This window comes from Sander vitreus, chromosome 20, assembly GCF_031162955.1.
Source record: "Sander vitreus isolate 19-12246 chromosome 20, sanVit1, whole genome shotgun sequence".
In the NCBI taxonomy this organism is placed as follows: domain Eukaryota; kingdom Metazoa; phylum Chordata; class Actinopteri; order Perciformes; family Percidae; genus Sander; species Sander vitreus.
Window position 1 is genome coordinate 3,820,425 of NC_135874.1, and position 24,444 is coordinate 3,844,868.

At 43.1% G+C, this 24,444-nt stretch overlaps 1 protein-coding gene across 9 annotated transcripts in view; it reads right to left on the minus strand.

Moving 5' to 3' along the window:
• fgfr3 (fibroblast growth factor receptor 3) overlaps positions 1 to 24,444 on the minus strand; it is an 84,615-nt gene that overhangs the window by 44,815 nt on the left and 15,356 nt on the right. For 7 of the 9 annotated variants that reach the window (XM_078278408.1, XM_078278410.1, XM_078278406.1 and 4 more), the window contains exons 3-4: positions 7,650 to 7,913; positions 3,516 to 3,581 (exon numbers count right to left, since the gene is read on the minus strand). In XM_078278408.1, coding sequence (XP_078134534.1) covers positions 3,516 to 3,581; positions 7,650 to 7,913 — 330 coding nt within the window. The remainder of the gene's footprint in view (positions 1 to 3,515; positions 3,582 to 7,649; positions 7,914 to 24,444) is intronic. The other 2 variants (XM_078278413.1, XM_078278412.1) reach the window with 1 other exon arrangement.

Sequence of the window (24,444 nt, forward strand, 5' to 3'; positions counted from 1 at the left end):
CACCAGCTTAATTCCTTGAAGAAAAAGGCAATACTGTATGAATATAAAGCCTACATAAAGACTACATTTTTAATTGAATGCAGGGATTAAATGTTAAAAGTGAACCATGACAAAGAATATTAACAGACATCCCTGTGTTCATTACATTATGTAAGTGCTTGAGTGCAACTAAGCACAAAACTATTATTACTTACTTTCAGAGTTGTAAAATGACAGGATTAGGATAAATTAGGAGGTGATTTCTTGATCCATAACTGGGCTTTTACTCTTGTTTTCTTACTTACAGTTGTTACTTGTTTTTGACAGTCTGTCTTTCTCAAAGCTGCCTTTGCATGCTGCCATCAGCAACAACTGCCTCATTAAAATTTAAAAATATTTCCTGTCTCCAAACAGTGAGGAAATCCTGAACGTATAAAAAATGGAAGAGAAAGAGAAAGTCAGCAGCTCCCCAGAACCCTCAAGAGCTTAAATTAAAAAAAAATAATAAACGAGTTTTGACATGATGTTTTTTTGCTTTTATTTTGATAGTAGAGAGGTGACAGGAAATGTGGGAAATAGAGAGATTAGGAGTGACAATAAAAGTCCCCTCTAACAGCGGACGTACACTCAGTTGCCACTTTATTAGGTACACCTAGCTAAAACTTGTAGAACATTCCTTCATGAAGGTTATAATGTTCACTTGTCACATCATTTTAGTTAGAACTTTTGTCCCTTTTTCCACGCCAGTCCATTATTTCACGTCTCTCTATCTCTCTCTCTCTCTCTCTCTCTCACTATGTAATGATTGTAGTGGACAATAGATTGGGTGAACTGTTAATGAGGAGCATGCGGCTTTTGGGGCTGTTTCAGTAAGCGCAGCGTGAGTCACTCTCAGCGTTTTATTTTTGAGTCGAGTGCGGCGACAGTTGATTTGGTTCGGAGCTTTCGTAGCGACTTTCACAAAGAGGCTTTGATTTCGGTTGGGCGTCCGCCTGTCACTTTGTCACTCCAAACAGCTCCACGTTTCGCCTCTGGCACCGATTTTGTCGAGCATTTAAGGTGGACTGGGATTCAGTTGAAGATATGATGGACTGTTTGACACTGCTGGCATGCTTTTTGGCTGTTTTCCCACTCTGACATGGGACTGCAAGGGATCCAAGGGGATCGAACCACCGACTTTCCGATTGATAGACAACCGCTGTACTACCTGATCCACAGCCGCCCTATTGTCTCCCTCTATCCCGTCATCTCTCTCTCTCTCCTCACCATATTTCCATCATTTCATTTCTCTTATTTTTTCCCGTCGGTCTCTAAGTGTATGCGCCTCGCCTCCCTCCGTAAGCTACAACAAAGGCAGCACAGTGCTGCGTCTGGTCCAGAGCCCGCCGAAGGGGTGGAGACGCTTTCTGTCTCTCCGGAGTCATGCTAGCTGACAGAACAGAGCGTGCAAAGTGCACAGCAGCTAGCAGAAGCCATCTCTCATCGTTCTTTGTTCACCTGCACCTGAACTCCGCGCGTCTCTGAATGCCAAAACAGCTCCCATCACAACGGAGCGCTGAGAGGGGTGTTACCTGCTGGAGAACCTCAGGCTTTTGATCTGTGCGATAGTGGCGGTTAGTTTAGTGCCCTCAGGGAGAAGCTTTATTTTGAGCACAGCGAGACAGTGAGCGCTTATGAGAGCCATATAAAACCAATTACAGATATATAACATGTAATCAGTTGCATACACGCCATGATAGTCATGTAATTGCCAATAAAAGCTCTTTTCTAAGCAATTATTGAAGCTTCTACAGACAATCTTTTATCACAGTGACAAGTGAAACTCTAAAATGCAGATTAACTGTTGACAACATACATAATGTGAGGAGACTTTCTGTTCCACAAGAGGACTGTGGAACTACAGCAAACACTTTGCTCGCACTTCTCAACCTGTTCATCGGGTTAGCAACACAAGAATCCCTAAGGTAAATGGAAGAGACTTGATTCGGAGACAGAGGGTCTGCAACCTTTGTAAGAACCGCATTGGCGGCAAGTATCATACTTTGTGAAAGAAATACTTATTTATTTAAACCAAAAAGTTACTTTTAAATTAGGTTCTTTGAGCAATGTTTGTTGAAGTGACTTATATTGCACTGCAGTCCTTCTGGGTGCCTTTTCTTGTATCAATAACGTATTGTGAATGTTTGTACTTCATACTGAGTAATCTTGGTCTCTGAAAGATAATAAAAATCACACCGTGACTCGATCCACACAATCTTTATAATCAATATATCCGAAAAAGGGTACAATCTATCTTGTCACAGCCCTATTCACAAGGGACTAGTATTACCTGGGGACCTCTAGTAATGTGTAATAATTGCGGAGGTCGTCTATGATCTTAATCCTGTGCAAATATGCCATGTCATGTTATAAATTAAAGTTTTGACAGAGCCTTGACATCATATGTGGGGGGGGGGGTTATGTCTGTCAATTTGAGTAAAATACAGACTTGGCATATTCATGCCAATGTGCCGCACCGAGTCCCACGTGAATAGGGCTTTAGTTTAAATTCTGTACTTCCCAGTCATGCTTGTTACTAACTTAGCTCCGGGGAGCTTATTCCCCGGAGTTTTCTCACCTCGCAGTTTTCCTTGGATTGGTGTGGCACCTGGATCGTGGTTGCAGCTGCTGCCGTGGTCCTGCTCTACGCCCTACTACGCCATGCACTGCTACTGCTATTTTTTAGTCATAGTTATCTTTATTGATACTATAATTGCTACTGTTCATCATACCAACTGCTATAATTATTATGAATCCCATTTCTCCGTATCTGTATATCTGTATATCTGTATCAGTGTCTCTGTGTCCCAACCTGCAGCAGCAGATGGTCGACTACCACCAAGAGTCAGGGTCTGTCGAGGTTTCTGCCTGTGAAAAGGACGTTTTTTCTCGCTTCTGTCGCACTTGCTCCTGAGGGGAAAATTGTTCGGTCTTTTTAAATTATAGAGTGTGGTCTAGACCTACTCTATCTGTAAAGTGTCCTTAGATAACACCATAAATAACAATTGAATTGAGTTTTTGATGGAAGGGAAATTAAGTTGTAGAGAAATGTAACAATATAACATCCAAACAAAGCTGCGTCTTCTTCGGCCTCATTCTGACCCGTTAACAGCTCCCACTTCATTCAACAGCCTGCGTGGTGGCAGGTGCTGCTCATTAAGCTTAACGATGCAGTTCATGCAGCTTTAATGGAACTCAGGTTGGATTTTCGACATGAGAATTCGACAACACATTAATGCTTGGTGTTTAAGTGCTAAGAGTACTGTTGCTAGGTGGCAAAAAAAAAAAAAAAAATGGAGATCGCTTTGTTCTCTTTGAGTCAAAGTTCTTTTGTTTTTCAGGTTTTCGGCTTTATAAGATAATTTCATACAAGGTTGTGAATCATGAGTCAGTTTAGTCTGACTCATCTCGGTAAGCAGGAAAGGCTCCAAAATATCGCCTTACATACACTAAACGACATTGTTTAAGTAAAAAAAAAATAGGAATTAAGAATTCACCATTTCCATTACCTGCATCTTCTGGATCTTCGTCATAATCTTCATCATCACCAGATGACAGAGAATCTTAAAAGAAAAGACAAACAGTGGAATAAATGTTTAGATAAAAGCTAATGGTGAGCAAATCTTATGTTGCATCTGTAGGCCTACTTATTCATCTGGACAACTTCATTCTTCAGATGACTTGAACTATGTCAGCACATCAGATAACACAAAAAGTAGGCTACATCTGGAAAAGCTTGCAGCCCAGAATTGACTGTGTGCAAGACAAGAGGGAAATAGAGTGGGGAAAAAAACAAAGCAGGAGTTTTGTGCATGTGAAATGCCCAGTGGAGATTAAATGGTGCGTGCTCACCAACAACTATGATTAGACATGTACACACAGATAGATATACACACACACACACATTAAGCTCATTGAGAACCTCATGAATGAGTCTACAGTTCTCTGCAGCGTGGCGGCTTCCTCAGAAAAAATTACAACCAAAACATTTTCACAGACGTTAGAAATGGGAGTCATTACTCCTGCTGCGGCACACTCGTGCGATACACACATACAAAAACAACTTAATCGTTGCAACAAACACAGACGCTAACTCTTGCTAGCAGTTAGCGTATCGGATGGCGTCTAATTATTCTCCGGCCGCAGATACGACTGTTTAGATTTGCTGTATCACACATTTTCACGGCTGTGTTGTAATTATTTTCAATCTGACCTCGAGGTTTTTCTGGTTCAGCTTCACAGGTCTGGGTAATGAGAGCCAGCTGCTACCTCGACAATCACGGTGAGCCAAAACTGCTCCTGAAACTCCTGACAAGCAGGTTTTAGTTTCTATTATTCGACATCTCAGTCCACGACTCAACTTGACTACTGTGGTGCTGCTCAACAGAGAGAAGTCGGACTCACATTACAGTTTGCATAAGTTCCATCACTGTCAATAAAGTAAAGTAGTGAAAATGAGAGAAAAGCAGGGGCCCTTCAGACAACAAGTCTACTGCCATGCTAGCAGCTCTGTGAGGCTTCGCTTGAGCTAAACGCTAACGTCAGCATGCTAACGTGCGCACAATGACAATACTAACATAATGTTTAGTAGGTAAAATGTTTACCATGTTAATGATGTTTGTTGACAGGCTAGCATTAGCTAATTAGCACTAAACACAGACAACAACAAACCCCAGATTTACCATATTAGCTTAAGATACCAGTCAATCACGCCGACTGCACTCAAGTGCACAGTTAAATAACTTAAAAAGTACTTAAATCAGCAAATATTGACATTTCCAACATTCCAAAATCAACATTTTCCTTTGTTTAAGCTTCCGAATAAGGCAATAAGCCAACACGGTGGAACTGTGGATTTGTATACAAGCTAACTTTATTGGAACAAAAGGATAACTTGTTGAGTAAAATAGGAAGAATGGTTGAACATTGCGAAAACAAGACTCAACTTTAAACAAGCTACAACTCTGAGCCAAAATCTATCTTGGTATAGGTACAGACTAGTGCCAAAGACAATTCAGTTTAATCTGTCCCAGTCCATTTGGAAATACGTATTTTAGCATACTATGTGCTTTTGCTAAAACAGGTATACAACATATTTCACTATGTACGTCTAAAAACAATTATAATCGAATAGCCCTCCAGACATTTATGCTGCATCTACAAAACCTCTAAACAAAAGTTGCTCATTTTCATACAGAACTTCTTTCACGCCTTCACATTACAGCCTCTTGCTTTCAACATGTGTGCTGAGTTTGTGTGTGTACAGTATGAGCTGGCTGCTCTCTGCTGTCTGGACGTCGTCCAGGTGCTAAATCTGATACCGCTCCTAAATATCTGACACCTTACTCAAATATTTGAGCGAAAACACAATAGTCCATGTGTGTTTTAGATGAAGCCGAGGCTCTGTGTTTACAGTAGAGGGAAGAAAGCAGGATATTGCTGCTACATACTGTAAGAAGTCTGACTTCCCAAGAAATTTGAAAAGTGCACTGAAATGAAGTGTCGAAATGATATGAAATGTCTGACAATGTGCTGCGATGAATTTTCGCTTCCGGTGTGGGATTTTCTCCTGAAACAAGCCGAGCTGGAAGCAAATACAGTAATCTCACCTCATCATAATGGGAGATTTTTTTGTTGCTCGAAAATCTGAGTTTAAGCTGAACATAACGTGGAAGGATGCATGTGTTCTTCCTTGGAAATCAGTGACTGTGGGGACTGTGTGTTTGCATGTTTGGTCCTGCAGTATGGAGATGATATGTGGGTCCAGGAGGAGAAGCTGTCCACCTCTGATAAGTCCTAGAAAAGGCCATTTTCTCCCAGGCTTGAGGCCAAACACATGTATCTCTGTGTGCCTGTGTGTGTGTGTGTGTGTGTGTGTGTGTGTGTGTGTGTGTGTGTGTGTGAGAGAGAGAGCGAGGCGGTGGGGGGTGGTTTGAGAGGGAGCAAACTCTCATTTCTTGCCACCCCATCTGTTTTCAATGATGACATGTTTCGAGCTAATTGCTTTCTAATTAGTTGTCAATAACAGGCTCAGCTGGTGTCCATGCGTTTAACGGCAAAAAGCCGCCTGACTTTTAAGCTACTGCTCGCTCCCTTCTGACCCCCCCCCCACCACCACCACCACCTCCTTCTTCCCTCCTGCATTCCTATTAGAGCTCTGTTTACATCACACACTTGTTTAAGACATTACGATAATGAATTTCACCTTTGACTGTGCATCATGAGGGGGAATCTGTGTGAAACTTGGCTGGGTGTTAGCCAGTGAAAGTCTGTGCTGGTGTCACGCTTTGTGTGTGCGTGCGTGTGCAGCTTGGCAGGTAGCTAACCAGGAGTTGAAACCGAGCAAGAGCGGAAAATAATAGAACTTTTCTCCTGAGCAAAGTTTTCACTGTTTTTACGGACCGTTATGAAAAGCTGTCGTGTCAAGACACCACTGCTGTAACTGTTCCACTGTGTTTATTGATAGGAAATACTTTTGATTCTCAGTTGTCTGTCAGACGGGCAGAAAAAGCTGAGGCAGGTCGGTTTTCTGAGAGTTCCACAGGGTGCAGCCAAAGGGTCTGTTTCCATTGGAGCTCTGCTAGTGACTCAAGTATCTTAAGAAAAAGAGTATGTTTTTGGTGTTATAGCTTATTTAAAGGGAAATGTCACTGAAAATGCATACATCTTTTTTTCATCCACATTGCAAGGAAACAATGATATGTCTATTTCTTTAGTTAACTCTTATTGAAGTACTTGAGTACGACTGTTAGAAGGCCCAAGAGGTGAAAGTCACCAAAACTTCATAAGAATAAAACGTTAAATCATCTCATGAGTAGAGCTGCAAAGATTAATCAATTAATGGATTAGGTGCTCTAAGCGATGTCACACATTTTTTGTCACATACAGCAAACATGTCCTCACTATCCGCTAGCTGCCTGTCCCCTGAACACACTGCAAAAAAAAGCGGTCTCTGTAGACAGCCCAGGCTCCACAAACAGCAACAAAAACAAACTGCGCCAACCTGCACCACCAAACATAACAAACAGTGTTCCAGCCAATAACCGACAAGAAGGATTTGGGGGTGGGGGTTGGGGGGTTAGTACACGGAACGGAGGGGGAGGGGATAGGATGAGGAGGAGGGAGGGGCGAGCTAGCCTCTGTTTTGTGTGACAATACTTTCACGTCAACAAGAAGTGACGTCACATAACATCGCTTAGAGCACTATTCAGATCCTTGACTTAAGTAAAAGTACTATTCCCACACTGTAAAAGGACTCTGTTACAAGTAAAAGTCCTGCATTGAAAACTGGGTTCCTTTGACTTTTTACGTAAAAGTTTTTAAGTAAAAGATTGAAAGTATCTATATGTGTTTTGTGTGCAAAATTCTTAATTTGTAAAGTAACTAGTAACTAAAGCTGTCAGATGAATGTAGTGGAGTAAAAAGTACAATATTTCTCTATGAAATGTAGTGGAGTAGAAGTAGAAAGTGGCATGAAAAGAAGAGACTCAAGAAAAGTACCTCAACATTTCTACTTTAGTTGAAGTAGTAGTAGTAGTTGGTTACATTCCATCACTGGTGCTGATGAAATCTAAAATGCTCGAGCAAAATGACAAAAGACGGGTGTAAAATCAGCCTCTTGTTGCTCTCACCTGTCACCCGGAGGGTGTAGTTGCTGAGCAACGTGTTGCTGTGGGCGAGACGGCAAGAGTAGACGCCCGAGTCTTCGTACGACACGTTGATGATTCTCAACATCCTCTGGCCCAGCCGCGTCCTGTTGCTAGGCACCAGCCCGGCGCCGTCTTTGAACCAGACAACGGGCTCTGAGTGGTCTTCCAGGTCGCAAGGCATTTCCAACGTTTCCCCCATCCCCAGAACATAGTCCTCCAGGAAGGCTGTCTCGCTGGACACAGAGTCTGTACACAAAGACAAGACAGACGCTTTGTTTTCAGCATGTTTCAAGATACATCCAACTTCATGTTTCATTGTAACCCCATCTTGTAATACAGCTTTCAATTTGGTATTGTGATTACTTATTATTTTGTATTATTTACAAAGTTTCTTAGGAGCCCTCCAGAAAGCTCAGGTACTTTCCCCCTTTTCTAGTACATACATCCAACCTATGACATTTTAACAAATGTTGCCACCCTAGCCATCTCAGAGGCCCACTCCTATATTGACGGCACCCCTTCATTCTTCCATCCTCTTAAAATAATCTGTCTGGCTGCCATTAAACTAGTCTGGACCCAGCTTCTTCTGTGCTAATCCATCCCGTTTAGGATTGACCCATCTCCCAGAACAAATAATCTCAGGCTGTATGGAACCTGGGTCCCTCCAATCTCACATCTGAAATCCCTGGACCTTATCACAGGAACATAGGACATGTCTTTCAGTTTTAAAGCAAAATCATTTTGTAACAAAAGCTTCAATTTACAGATCACTGTATGCATTCTATTTGTCATCTATCAAGTAAAAATTCCCAAATATTCTCTGGTGCTGCTTCTCAAATGCAGACGTTTGCATCTGCATAGTTAGATACTTCTTTAGATTTATATCACTTTAAATTGAATACTTAATGCTAAGATAGAGAATAACACAGCAGGCTAATCAACAATGAAATTGCTACTGGCGTACTGTTAACATCAGGACACAATGTTGGCTATGTTGAGGGAAAACATGGCAGCTCAGCTAGGCGACGTCTGCCTGTTTCTCCCCACAGGTATAGATTGTAAACTTCTAATAATTAAAGCATTAGGACTTTGTATAAACACGTTCTTCCTTTTTCCCCTCAGTGTAATTAAGAGGCAAATTCAGTCACAGTTTTCTCAGTATAAGAAAAGACAACCCCCCCCCCCCCCCCCCCAATCTGAAACAAAGAGGCAGTGATGCAGAATTAACTGCCGACCCGCTGGCGAGCTATCCTCTAATCTGCCTCTGCGAATCAGAATGGTGCAACTTTTTTATTCCAGCGTGAAGACGAAGACAGATCTGGGCTGTGTGGAAATGAAACTCCCGCCCTTCTCCTCTCCAACCTTCCCTGTCAAACACCAGCTCATTTACTCCAGGAGTTCCATGTGCCAGCTCGGTAAGAGCCAGGGGAAAATCAACATGTTTACTGGCTTTCACTTAAAGGACGGAGGAGACATGGAGGGCACGTCTGGATAAATAAACAGTGGCTCTCCTCATGTCCTTCCATCAGAGGTCTCTTCTCATCCAGACCTCAATTAAACATCATCGCCATCGCAGGGAGAGACAGAAGTAACCTCACGCGCCACTTGGGTCGCTCTGGCAACCATTCAAGCGAACGCCATGATGTACACAAACACAAGGACACTTCTGAGCACGCAAACAAACGCATGCATACTTGCCCATATGCGAGGCGTGTAGCCCAAACAGCCCCTGCTCGGGCAACGGAGTACACAACACGCACTTGTTTGCGCACACTGATGCACACACCCATGGGAAAGACTGAATGAGGGTTGTTAAGAGCGTGATTTATGATGGCAAATACACCCAGTGTTGACCCGCTGAAAGGGCAGCGAGCCTGACACAGGCTCGCTGACAAGCAGCGAACGTGAACGCAGCCCTCTCTCTCGCTCTCTCTCTCACAGACAGCCTCGAAACTGAGATTAGTAAATTGGAGTCGAGAGGCAAGGTTGGAATCAAGAGCGGCCCAGACAAGACAATCTTCACGGGGAATACGTAATAGGTGCTCTAAATTATAGATGGGCTCTTTTCAGTGTGAGACAGACGGCTGGTGCGGACAAAACGCGAGCCAAGGAGACGAAAGCACCCTCGCAGGCAGACAGGCAGACAGACAGACGTGCTGTTTATGTGGGAGAAGCAGCAGGTAACGCTGCCAGAGTTCCCTTGAAAAAAAACAGTATGTTGGCATATCATCAGCTCTCCGAATTTAAACTCCAGTAAGGATTTTCTTCTATGTACTGCAGGTCCTAAAGCCCCCATATAAAGCTCATTTTCAGGTTCATACTTGTATTATTGCTTTCTACTAGAATATATTTACATGCTTTATTATTCAAAAAACACATTATTTTCCCTCATACTATCCGTCTGAATATGCCTGTATTCCTCCTCTGTCTGAAATGCTCTGTTTTAGCGCCTGTCTCTGATTGGTCAGCGTTTCTGAGTATTCCACATCTGCACTTATTCCAGCCGGGGAATGACTGTAACGGCACTGTAGCGGCTCTTTCTACATACACACACACATATATATATATATATATATATATATATAGTATAGTTGTGACATCACAACCGTACAGAAATCCTGACGGCTCGTTTCTGAATAATGGCTGTGTGCATTTCTCTGTGGATACTTTTACAGTATTAATGTAGCACATTGACCTGCTGTATAATAGAAAAAGACATGGACATCTCAGTTTTTACAATATGGGACCTTTAAATAAAGTGAACTGAATAGATGAGTTGTGAATTTTTTTCCTCTCTTATTACACCCATTAAAAAATCATGGAGATCTTAAGTCAATAATGTGCTTTAACGTGGTTGTGCAGATCTCTGCCTGGCCTCTGGCTTTGACAACTATATTTACAACGTTTTTTTTTTTTTTTTTAAGGCAGAAAGGCCCATTCAGGAGAAGAAAAACTCAGAGGCCACGATGCATGGAGCATAAATTCGAGCCCAGCATGAATGGCTCGCTACCTTCGTGCATTACTTATGACCTCTGTGAAAGAAAAGGAGAAAATAGGTCTTAGAATATCTTCAGGTCTTTAACATGGGGAATTGGGCTTTATGGGGTAGATATAATAATCCCCAGAGACTCATAGCTCACTTTGCCTTCATGGAGCAGCAGCAGCACAGAGGATTTACGGGAACTGTTTCTTTGTATTAGGCACATATTTACTGCTTAGAGGGTATCTTCAGCCAAATTACAAAACCATTTTCTCACTTCCACCTAATGGTATCTAACATTGTAGAGAGTTTACACATGTACTTGAAGCCACCTCTCTGGAGGAACATATGGATTAGATATTACAGCTTATTTCATAAGGAATAGTCATAGCAAGGCAAGGCAAGGCAACGTGTTTGTGTGATCCTATTGTAAAAGGAATACTTTTGTTTTGATCCCGGGGAAAATAGATGGGAGGAACGTTTGTGCACCAGCTTGAATGCTTACATTGCCAGAGGCAAAACAAATGCAATTTACCGAAAGAACAAAACAAAGATATATCCTTCATACATAAAAATAAAATAATAATAATAACTAAATGAATCTATTTTTTAGGTGTCACACAAAAGAGCAAAGCCCCCTTTTTTGGCCACCGTCAGTGACAAAATATCTGCTTCAGATGCTGCACTTTGAAATGCAGATTTAAATGTGGAGTGAAAGAAAAAAAGAGCTGCTTTGAATAAAAGTGGATTTGGACAACATTTGAGGACCGATGTAGCAGCCGCTGAGGCTGTAGCTGCCTCGCTGTACCTTCAAGTGAACGTCCTGCAAAGTCCGGTGATACGTTTGATCACACTTGACGACAGACAGCTCTGGAAGTGCGTTCACAGAGACATCTGACGGAACGTGTGGAGCTGAATGAACGAGAACCTCTGCATGCGAGGAACGCTGGGTTTCAATTCATTCCTACATGGCCTGAACGTTTGGCTTTTGTGTGCATGTGTGTGTTGGTTTTGATGTTGATAATGACCAGCTGTTCTTGTTTATATGTTGATCTTGTCATTTTTTTTTTTTTGTCAATTTTACTTGTATTGGGCTAAACCTGTATGTACTATTATAATCCTTTTATCTTTTTAGGTGTGACATTGTACGATCTGTCCAGGGACAGCAGATGTAAAATAGCCTTTTGGCTAATTCTGGCACATTTTACATTTTTATATGTATTATTAGTGTGCATTGTCCCTGTTAAATAAACCTGAAATAAATAAATAAACAAATGAGAACAGCGGTATGAGCCAATTTCGCTGGCGGCGGTGAAAGTGGCCTGGATGTTCACCGCTCTCCCAAAGTTTTGTAGGGCGGTAGCCAATGAGAGGGCAGACTCGCGAACGTGCCTCCGATATATTCTCCCCCGTGTATACACACATGCTACATTTAAAATCACGAGCAAATGAAAAGATCGTGATTTTCCCACAGCCTACTTTATGATACGTCTCTGTATGACTACAGGGATGTTAACAGCTAGCTTAGCAGAGGGTCGCCCAGGCAGTTGGTATACCTGGTGAGTTTTTATATATCGTAGCATTGTAGTAACATTAGCATTGTAGCAATGACAAAAGCTGGTTGCTTGCTGGTGTTTACGTTCTTTGTCCTCTGTGAACCTCTTGGCGACAAACTGGCACTTCATGAATTAATCAGACCTGAAGTGATTCTGACGAAGCAGATACACGAAAGCTCGGCTGCAGCATGCTGATGCCGCCCAGCATCGCATCGACATGTAGACATTCCCGCTGTTTTCTCGTCCGGTGTGGCATGTGTGAGCTATTGGCTGCCTGGTGTGTGTGTGTGTGTGTGTGTGTGTGTGTGTGTGTGTGTGTCGTGTGTGAGTGAGTGAGTGTTTGAAGGGGGTGGGAGCACTCTCGCCGGAACCTGGGGCCAGCTGGAAGCAATGTGTGATATGTACTCTTTGAGTGCGTGTGTGTAAATGTGATATCTACGTGTGTGTGTGTGTGTGTGTGTGTGTGTGTGTGTGTGTGTATCTGCGATTGTAAACGATGAACAGTGTGTGTGTGTGTGTGTGTGTGTGTGTGTGTGTGTGTGTGTGCGCGTGTGTGTGTGTGTGTGTGTGTGTGTGCAGCACAGACTGGACGGACGGTCACTCCATAAATCAAGAGGCCCCTGCCCTCCTGGCCCCTTCTTACCCTTTCGGCTCGATATCATAACAAATAGCCCTTCACAATAATATAAAGTCTCTCTTTGAGATACTGCGGCACGCTGTGCGTTAACGCGCCGCATACAGACTCCGTCTTCTCTGTGCGTCTGAAGAGGTTTATTTATCCTCTACAAACTTCTCCAGGGGCCGGTGGGCAGGCTGCGGCCCTAGGGATGAAAAGACCTCTTTATGTGGGAAAGCCTTTCTATGCTTGCTTCTCTCTAACACACACGCACGCACAAGCACGCATACACACACACACACACACACACACACACACACTGAGGGACTGAGCGAGGGATCCTGGAGGAACAGGAAGGAGTGTAGACCAGATCGAGGAGCTGTCGCCATGGCTGCTATATCAGGTCACAGGAGGGAACACGGATGACGAATAGCTCAGTAAACACACTTAATTCCAGTTTATCCAACTAAGTTGTATGTTAAAGGGGCGATAAAAAAGAATCTGACTGATTTACAACATGGGCTGACCGTCTGTGGTACTTGATAGGGCTGTTACATATGACTACATTTCCAAGTTTCCTCTCCAACTTTTGGAAAAGGAATGCGATGCTTTTCTGTGTCCCATACAACAAAACTGCATTTTCAAATACGTTTTCGAGGGGAAATGTATTTCCCAGCGACTGCGCACGCTGTGACACGGTCGCTGTTTTAAACATGGGGGTTAACATTGTGAATGGTTGAGAAAAAGATGATGGTTTGGGTTCAAAGAAGCACGTCTATTAGGAAGTTGAAGTTCTGTAAGTCAGTCCCTCCAGAAAAACGTGATTATGCGATCGCATAATTCAATGCATAATCAGCCAAAGTCTGCATATTTATGTGTGTGGGGGGGGCATTTTTTCAAATACGCCGCACTTTCGCCACATAAATTGCCGATTTCCGCACAAAATGTGCGGGGCTTGCATGATTTCGTAATTCCTGCATTTTCGTTGCAAAAAAGTCCCGTATGTCTTAGCAGAAAGTTGAGAAATGTTGCGTTTACGTCACACAAGAGCAGCCATTTTCCCCCGTTGCCATGGGAACGTTATGAAGTGACGCAATTACGCGACGCGAACGTCATCGAAAAGCTGCGAACCCCGCGACGAAGCCACGATGAAACCGCAGTTTTTGCAAGTTCCAGCAATTTCGTCGCATAAAATTGCATAAACATCCCGCATATCCCATCGCAGTTTTTAAGAAAAACGCATAATCAAGGATTTTCGCCCGCAACAATCACAAAAAAACTCAAACATTTTTTCAGGAAGGACCGGTAAGCACTGAACACAAACACGCCCTAGCTATAAGAACAAGGTGGCGATGGAGTTTGTCACACTGTCGTCGTGGCTGAGCCGGCAAAAAAGAAGCAGAAAGCTAGGAAAGCGTTGTCGGGGGAACAGAGGAAGAGGAGACGGCAGACTGACCGAGAGAGTTTTTACAACAGTGTTGCCAAATATCTATTCCGAAGCTGTAGGGGGAGCTAAAAGCGAGAAAACAGCGAAGAAATTGCCAAAACTGCATAGCCCTTTAAGTTAATGTTTCATTGCAGTGAATGCAGATGAACATGTAAAACTCCCAGTACGTTACGTACACTGTAAACCTTTGATGTAAATTCACAGCTAAAATACTCACAGTAGCTTACTGTTTTAATGTTATACAGGATCATACTGTAAATGGCAATGCATTCTGGGAGAAAGTAATAAGCACTATCTGCGATAGTGACAGATGTCACAGAACACTGAACATTTTTTATTATTTTCTAATGAAAACCTTGCACTTATTTGAATGAAAAACTGTCAAATGTGGCATTCAGATGAACATTTTTGCTTTCTTTTTCTCCAAGAGCAAATCTGTGACTGCAGACTTTGCCGACGTGAACTGTCACCCCACTTTCAGCTTTTTTGTTGTTGTAAACATGTCTCTCTTCACTGTGATTCCTGTCTGAGCGTTTGACACCAAGCGCTTGAGCGTACAGCAGGTAACAAAAATGGAAAACTCCATGTTAAAGTTAAAATGAGGGTGAAAACTACACTAAAATCTTGAAAAGATTGTTTTGTGTCTCGGTGTGTGCGCGGTGTTTCCTGGTGCGTGTCTCTCTTTTCAAATTCAGAGTGAGGAGGGTGTTTTCTGTCAGTAAATAACTAAATCGTGACATCACTCTGCTGGCACTTTGATGAAGTCATTTTCTGCTCCGGAGGAGATAAATACAGAGTTTTTTATCTCTGCTGTGCTGAAACACTTTAGTAACACTAGATATGCTCAGAAAACAAACATTTTGCCAATTTAGTATCGTTTTAAACTTCCTCCTGACTCTCAAGACTGTTTTAACATTTCGGTTTGCAAGAATAGCGCCCCTCTTGTTTCGGCCAAGCTGCTTTGCATAAAGAAACATCCGTGCAGGTTCAAACAGGCCGGCGAGAAGGATCAGAAACAGTCAAATACATTACAAGACTCTGGTTCTGTAGGGGGGAGCTTAACAGGTACTTTTATTGAGTCTGGTAGAAAAGCAGCAACGCGTACTGTACCTTTTTATTTTCTTTTTAAACCGTATCTGCGTTTAAATCACTTTTGAAAGTGATGTATTCCAGATGGGCCGGGGAGACATTCATCTTTATCAAGCTCCCTTTTTCTCCTCCTCCTCCTCACTACACTGAGCTAATAATACAACCAGGCCATGTTTCCAACATCTGCAGAGCGGGGCTGCTCTCAAACCAAACATTTCAGCGACAAATGGCCTTTTTTATTGCAGGTAATTAGTTGTTTTGCTTCCTGCTACTGAAAAAAGAACGGACTCTCCTTTTCTTTTTTCGAACAGGGACCGCAAACACTTTCCACATTTCCAGACTGATCTCATGAAGTGGCGTATGTATGACACGCCAATTCGTATCGCGTGTTATCAAGACGCATAATCGCTTTTTAGTGTGTTTATCAACGCCGTTTGGCATCCATTGACTTACATTACCTTGCGATTGCGTGTCAATTTACGCCGTAGCGAGTAGTATGAAAGGCCAAAAATCCACATAGGGAGGTTGGTCGGGGGGGGTAGATGGGTCAATCACAGGACTTTCACCCAGGAGACCGGGGAACGTTTCCTAAACCCAACCGTCCCATTCTTTTCCTTGTCATGATGTCACGTTGACATTTCTGTGACTTAACGGCCAATCGGTGAGCATGTGTGTGACGCCGGGATGTGTGCAGTGTGTCTGTACACATATGTTGGTACATTTAATCTGGGTTTTTCTGCAGTGAAAAGAGTTTATATTAGGGCTGAACGATTCATTGTTTTCAAATTGAAACCGGGGTTTGAAAGAATGCGATTGGCTAATCGTGAAGATGGCGATCAATCGAATGTGCAGCATTTAGTTGAATGTTTGGTGTAACATTTGGTTTAACATTTATTATTTTACTGTTTTTTCATACAATTTTTCAAACCACAGATTGTTTCCGTAAATGTCCTTTTTTCAGTGGATCTTTTATTTATTTTTCATTACTTTACGGTAGAAGGTGCTATATGTGGACGCTGCTAATGAACTGAGGCAGATCAGAAATGTCAGTGTACAGGAAAGTACTGACATGTTTTGTTATTAGAACTTTAGCTTTACATGATAAATGTTGTGTGTTTGACTGTTCAATGTTCCATGCTTATTAAAAGAACAACACTTATTGCTGCCAGTTCATATCCATGTTCTCATCCTTGCATAAGAACATAGAGCAGTTTTGATGGTGTCTCATGTTATAATGCTCCATGACAGGTTTTATCTGTTACACAGTGGATATTGAACAGGGGAGAGAGATTATCTATTAAAGAAATGTGCTGAAGAGCCAGCGCCCCACACAGACAGACAGCATGCTTCAGACCGTGATGTCAGCCGCCCGTCTGCTCGCTGCGTCCCGCCAACACATTCTCTAACTTCTACTTCCTATGCTGAAAAACTGGACCGGCTGCCAACTCAACACCCCCTCACACAAGCCAGCATCACATGACCTTCAAACAGGATCTGTTGAGCCCCCCCACCAACAACCATCAGTCTCCCCCCACACACACACACACACACACACACACCTCCATAAAGAGCACATTTCTCTTCCTCCATTTCACAGCTATGCCTATTGTAAATCCTGATCGTCCTGGAAAAGCTCCCTCTTCTTTTTCTTTTTAACCCCCTGTATTTTTTTTCTTCTTTTTTGCAATGTGCAGTGAACCCCCATTCCCCCCCCCCCCCCCCCCCCCCTAATCTCTGTTTAATATGGTTTGGCCGGATGTAAAATACCTTTAGACAATGGCCTTAATCTGGGCAAGCCTGACAACCTCACACCGTTTGCAAAGAAGCCTGCCAGGAGAAAGATGGAGAGAGAAGAGAGGTGGCTCGGCGGAGATCAAGGAAGAAAGGAGAAAAGAGGAAAGGAGAGGGAGGGTTTCCCCAGCTTGTTGCCTCTATTCTTCGCCGAGCTGAGCCGCGCTTTATCAAAAGGAGCCCCTCAAATCAAGTTAAAGATAGACGTTGCCTCTAAACATCCCGCCCCGGCCTGTGCCAGCCTCCTCCCCCCCCCCAGCGCCTGGCCCTCCGCTCGGCTGCGCTAACGAGCATCGGAAGCTACTGTACATCCAGAACATATTGGCAGCGCCCAATCGTCTTTGCTCCTTTCATACCCTCGTCATCACCCCCACCTGCCCTCCGTCCCATCCAGCCTCAGAATAGGGCCCGGGTTTTGGTCCATGGTAATTGTCATTCCAAAGACGAACTGGCCTAGTTTCAATTCAACAGACAAGTGTAAGAAGAAGCCCGGCCCACAAAAGCCAGGATGTCTGCCAAGTGTGTGTTGGACTACCATACAACCTAATCACACTTCCCTTAACGACACGGAGGAACCAATCCGATTACAATGCAGCTTCTTTGGATCTCAGAACGTGGACGTCAAAAGTTTTTTAGGGCAGCAACTTGTCTTTAAACTTTAAATTTTCCCTTAACAAAGACATCGGGGGGTGATATTTTAGGAGTCAGCTGTGCAGTATATTGATTTAAGGTTACTCTGGGAAGGCCACGTGAGTTCACACACACACTTTGGAGGGAAAACCGATGCTAGGTCAGCACTACTGTACCCTGAGAGGCTTGCTGGAGAAAAAAAAAGACAAAAAGCAGAAATTGGGGCAAGAGCACAAAAATGTGTCCAGTGTGTGCTGGATGTGGAACAAAAAGGATTCTATTGAAATCTAAGACTCTTCCAAAACTGTGCCCACCTATACCTGAGAAATCAAGGTACCGTCATAAAAGTACCATCCTGGCAACATTGCCTGCAATGGCCAAATACAACCAGATATTACAAGAATAACCAGTGTAAACAGAATAAAAAATAAAAAAAAGAATCATCTAATGGAATATCATATGTCATATCAACATAACATGTGTTGCACACACTGCACATGATTTGAATGAATGACAAAAAAAGAGTGTTTCTAAAAAAGTTCAAAGTCTGAATGTGTCTTATCCAAAACCAGCCAGGCCAAGAAGCAGCTGATGGAAACCATCTCTGAACACACTGGTCCGGCTCAAACAGATGTACAGTGCTGGGATAAAGCCTGACATCCGCCGCGCAGGACGGCTGTCATTGATTTAAAGAAATACAAACACGACAGAGAGAACCCAGAAGAGATAAGACACAGCGCCTACTGAAATGTTAAACTTTGACCCCTGCTGACCCAAACCCCTGCCCTGACCTCTGGCAACACACACACACACACACACACGTATACACGCACACTTTTTGAAGGTCTTGGTCTTGTCTCGGATATCAACTGCTTTTTCACCAATCACCATTATTAAACACAATTACTCATTGACTTTTGGAAAGACGTTGCATTTATTGAACTTACAAAAACTGTGAAATAAATCACCAGTGATAAAAATGACGAAATGTGATTAATTGCACAGCCCTAGCGTAAACTTCTGCTGTGTAAAATGCAAAATGTGTGTGCGTGCGTGTGTGTGTGTGTGTGTGTGTGTGTGTGTGTGTGTCTGGGTGGGGATCGGCGTTTACTGCTGCGTTTATGACGCTGTTTATTAGTGCGCTGGGACTGCGAGGGTCCGTCTCTCTTGGCCTGGTTGTTACCTCTCCACGTGAAACCTGCAGATGCTCTGCCATGTGCTTCTGATCACCCACAAACGCTCAACTTACTAGACTTCCTAGCTGTTTTATTATTTGCCTTTACACTTTATTTGTATTTGGCCAAAAATATCGTGATATTTGATTTGTTCTCCACATCGCCCAGCTCTAAAACACGCTGATAAAAAGGAAAACCAGAAACACGTTGAAGAAGCAAAAAGCGTGTTATTAGCATATCGACTCTCCTGGGCCTCCATCTGAACAAGGTGAAACGCTTCAACGCAGGACTGGGGCACGTTCAATCTATAAACGGTGTGCACCGCGTTGCTACAGTTTCCGGGTTGAACGACATGTTTCCTCGGAACGGCCCTGGTGTGTTGAGTGTGTTTGCTTGTGAGAGCGGGACGAGAACAGGAAAGCCTGTAATCCCATCATCCCTCCCTCCAGGACCCGGCCTTCACTTACAGCACACACAGGCCACAGAGAGCAGCCTCTGTTTGGGACAAAGAACAACTGGAGCACAGTTGTCCTGAGACATCTATACCAGACATCTCTACTAACACAGCCTGAACTCTGTACAATAGTCCTTTAGAACCAGGGCTAAGAAGAAATAACTGAAACCGTATATAGCCAAAAGAAAGCTTTTTTTAGTTTTTCCTTTCACATTCCACTGTAAGTGGTAAACATGTACAAGATCCTCATTTTGCAATGTTGATGTATCTCAAGAGAGAGTGTTAGCATTGCTAAGTAGTTAGCCGTGCCCGGCAGGTACCCAGACAGCCCGTCAGATCCGTTTCAAATATTTCTTTGTTAAAAGCATTTGTGCATAGGTCTTGACATGTATATGCAATATGGAACAGCTTCAATATCTTTACAAATATTTGACAAGCTAATTACATATTAAAGATGAAGAAGGGAGAAAAAGAAAAAGGGATAAGGAAAAAATTATATATATATATATATATATATACACACACACAGTATAACTCCCGTCTAACTATCCGTTAACCCACCCATCCAGCACTACCTGTGATTTTTGTGTTTGTGTTCAGTGTGTATGTTGATCGAGTTCCAGTTTACAGCCCGACATATCTATGGTAACCCCTTGAGTAACCATGGTGACTGCGCCTGTATGCGCTCCACTATGGCCTACAGTCCTGCTTTGCCATTCATTAAAAGAGTCAATGGAGGTTTCCTACGGAGGACAATGTGACAGTATAGAGCTGCACACATGAAGATGTTCAATTGCTTTTCCTATTCAGCTGGCGCCAACGTGCCACTGAGCAAAAGCGCTCGCACTTGACTTCCAACTGCTCCAGAAGAGCGGCTCGTTGGCCAACGGTACGGGGGCCGCGGATTGAAACGGGCCACAGGAACAGTTCTAAAACGATCATAACCCGGCACTGAGGGTGGAATGAAAGTGGTGGAATGCAACTAAGTACATTTTAGTACATTATAGTTCCGTACTTAAGTACAAATTTGAGGTACTTGTACCTTAGCATTTTCTCTTCATGCCACTTTCTACTTCTACTCCACTACATTTCAGAGAGAAATACATTTATCTGACATATTTCTAGTTACTTTACAAATTAAGATTTGTGCACACAAAATACATGTACCTTATAAAATACAATGTTTTATTATAAATGTATCTACCCAACAATATAACGACCTACGAGTCCAGCTGGAATGATTAGATGATTAAACACACAACTGTTTGGATCGTTTCCAGTTTTTAACAGTGGGAGGATTTTTCAGCATTGAGTACTTTTACTTTGAATACTTTTAATTTACATTATTCTGATGATACTTACATACTTTTACTTAAAGTGCTCATATTATGCTTTTTGGCTTTTTCCCTTTACTTTATCGTGTTATATATCTTTTTTGTGCACATTATAGGTTTACAAAGTAAAAAAGCCCAAAGTCCACCCCAAAGGGACTTACCATCTCCAACAGAAAACACTGTTCACAAACTGCTCCAAACAGCTCTATTGTAGTCCAGCCTTTACTTCAGAGACAAACGTTTATAACACATGTTATAATGCTCGCCTAGCTGCTAGCGTGGCACGCCCTCATACTCTGCTTCTGACTGGCTAGTAGTCCTTACCTAGGTACTGTCAGGGCACGCCCTCATACTCTGCTTCTGACTGGCTAGTAGTCCTTACCTAGGTACTGTCAGGGCACGCCCTTATACTCTGCTTCTGACTGGCTAGTAGTCCTTACCTAGGTACTGTCAGGGCACGCCCTCATACTCTGCTTATGACTGGCTAGTAGTCAGTAACTTACCCAGTTACTGCACATGTGCGACTCCCAACAAAGATGCAACAGAAGTGAGATGTCTTCACTCTGTAGCTAAAACAGAGAGCTCAACACACAGGGTGAAAAGAGGAGCTGCAGATTATATATGGTGTTTTCTGAAAATTAAACCACATTAACCTATTCTGGTACAACCTCTCAATACAATTATGAACCTGAAAATGAGCATAATATGAGCACTTTAAGTAACATTTTCAATGCAGGACTTTTTCTGTAACAGAGTATTTTTTTTTACAGTGTGGTATTAGTACTTTTACCTAAGTAAAGGATCTGAATACTTCTTCCACCACTGGTTGATACTAAAGAGGCAGACAGGAAATAAGTGGAGACGTAACATCCCAGAGATCCCAACTGGAACTGAACCGGGGTCAATGTGGTTATATAGTATGCAATACATGCTCTTAACTAAAACATAACATAACATAAATGAGCACTGCAAAACATTGGAGCCCACCAAAACTACAAAGTCTTGGTGTTGAGTTCTTATTTCCAGTGTTGCAACTTCTCCTTGTCAAGCAAATCAACGTCAATAAAGCTCAGAGATAGAGGACAATGACATCATGATCCTTGAAGAAGTCTGCAACCAAGTTACGCTTCAAAAACGGCCAGACACACTGCATCACCTGGACTCTTACACTGTTAAAAATAATCGACTGTTTTCCGATTCTGACTTTGCGGTAAAACACCGCAGATGAACCGGCGCGCGCTGCGCCAGAGATGAGGGGAGAAAGTTGTCACATGAGGAAAAAATGCACTCAATTACCAGATACACCGCACTCGAAAATAACATTTCATGGGAATTGTGAAACAATTTCTGACCTGGGTTATTTAAAAAACACACAAAATTTGAGTCAGCTCGACTGTCACTGCTCTGCCGTTAGCCAGCACAACACCAAAGTCTCTCTTTCTCTTCTTTCCAGGGAGAAAAAAGCCTTCCATTACGCTCTGTAGACGGTACCAGGGTTTATTATTTTAGCTCTCCTGGCGAAATAACATAAGGGGAGAGGGGGAGACGTGGGAGGGATGGAAGCCCAAGTTTGGCTTCAATATTTAGATGTGTCAGCTAGCCTGGATGTGGGGGGGGCTTTAAACAGAAGCGCATGTGACGGTGCGAGCGGAGACCCTGGGCCTTTAGGACGAAGCGCCGTCGGAGGAGGGCAAAGATGAAGGATCAGCCAGCTGAGAAAGAGAAGCTGTGTTCGAAACCGACCCCTATCACGGAAATAGTGCACTATATAGGGCGTTCGCCAATTTGTGGTGGTGTTGGAAATCTTTTTTTATTTATTTTTTTATTATTTTTGGGGGGCAGCTTGGATATGAAAGTGGAGAAAGAGGGGGAAGACATGTAGGAAATCGCCGCAGGTCGTATCGAAACCTGCAACCTCTTTATATGGGCGCATGCTATACCAACTGAGCTACTCTAATTCTTAGCACTTGGACCTGCGACAACTGAAAAGGATGATAAATGGACCAGGCCACTAAACAGTGGGAATGTAACATGCAGCATATATATATATATATATACATTTTACTCTCCTCCCGAGTGCTCGCTTTGTTTCAGGGACGTATTAGAAGTAGTTTTGTTTCCGTTTGTTTACATGACGCATGCGCACGTCCACTCACGTCACACAAATAACCGCCGCACATACCGGCGCAACGATGGTCGGAACATTTCAGTGTTGGGTCCGAAATCTCGTTTGGTCGTTCGCTATATAGTTTATTACTTAATAAAACACTATATAGGGAATAGTGAGTGAGTGAATGAGGAGACGGTTTCGAACACAGCTAGAGACAGAGAGAAAGAAAGGAAGACGATGGAGGAGGAGAGGGCAATTCAGAATCAGTGTACTCACATTGAAGTCCTTGTTTAACGTGCTTTGGCAATACTGTCCTTAATTATGGTCAAGCCAAGAAAGCTAATTTGGATTAGTCCCGGCAGACACAAAGAAGAGGAGCAGGAGGAGGCGGAGGACGAAGGGACAGAGTGAGCAGATGTGTGAGTGTGACCGCGAGGAAGGAGGGAGAGAAAAAAAGAGAAGAGGAAAGAGAGAAAGGGGAAGACGGAGAGGGAGGAGGAAGATGAAAGGGGCACACACACTTACATGACGAGCACGGAGGGGAGCACATAACCCTACACACACACACACACACACACAGACACACACACACACACACACACACAGACACACACACACACACACACACACACACACACACACACACACACACTGCTGAACACTGTCTGTTGGCTCTCTGTTTCCATTCACAAAAATGTAAATGGGGTGCAGCAGAGCCAGACAGGACAGCTCTGCTTCTGGTTAGTGGTCAGAGAGGGAGCGAGAGAGAGAGTGGGAGAGAAAGAGAGAGAGAGAGAAACAGAGAGAGAGAGACAGAGAGAGAGGAAGTGGGAGGTGTGGATTAGTTAATATTTAATATCTAATCATATCAGATATGTCACAACATATTGATGAATGGAGACAGAGTATAACATAGTCACATAGGTTTGAATGTGAAAGTGAATGGCTGTCTATATGTGTTTGTGGCACTGGGATAGTGTATAAAAAAGTATTGTGTCCATGATGGCAAAAGAGGTGCTAATACGCATGGCCTAAGGAGTAACAAGAAAACTGAAACAGGACCGTTGAGCAAATACAAGTAACGGGTAAGACATCAAATGGAAGCACAAATAAACAGAAACTACTAGAATACTGTGTGTTTGTGTGCGTAATGTGTGTGTGTGTGTGTGTGTGTGTGTGTGTGTGTGTGGCTGAAGAGCTATTTGGGTAAAAGGGGGAGTCAAGGGGCTGAGTGATGGGTGAGACAGATCAAGCCTGGATTGTCTCTCTTTCTCCCCCTTGTGTGTGTGTGTGTGTGTGTGTGTGTGTGTGTGTGTGTGTGTGTGTGTTGGACTCCTTACAGCTCGGCACACAACCTGCCATCTGTTTGCCTCTGCCAGCAACTAAATAAACTCTTCCAATGGGGTTGGCACAAAGCAGGGACACACACACACACACACACACACACACACACACACACACGTATACATGCATGAGGACAGTGTATATTGGCTTCTTTTTGCAATTGCCATCCATCACAACAATTCAATCAGAATTATGCAACTATACAAATGGATGCCATAAATCCAGGTGTCAGCAAGCGAGAGAAAGAGAAA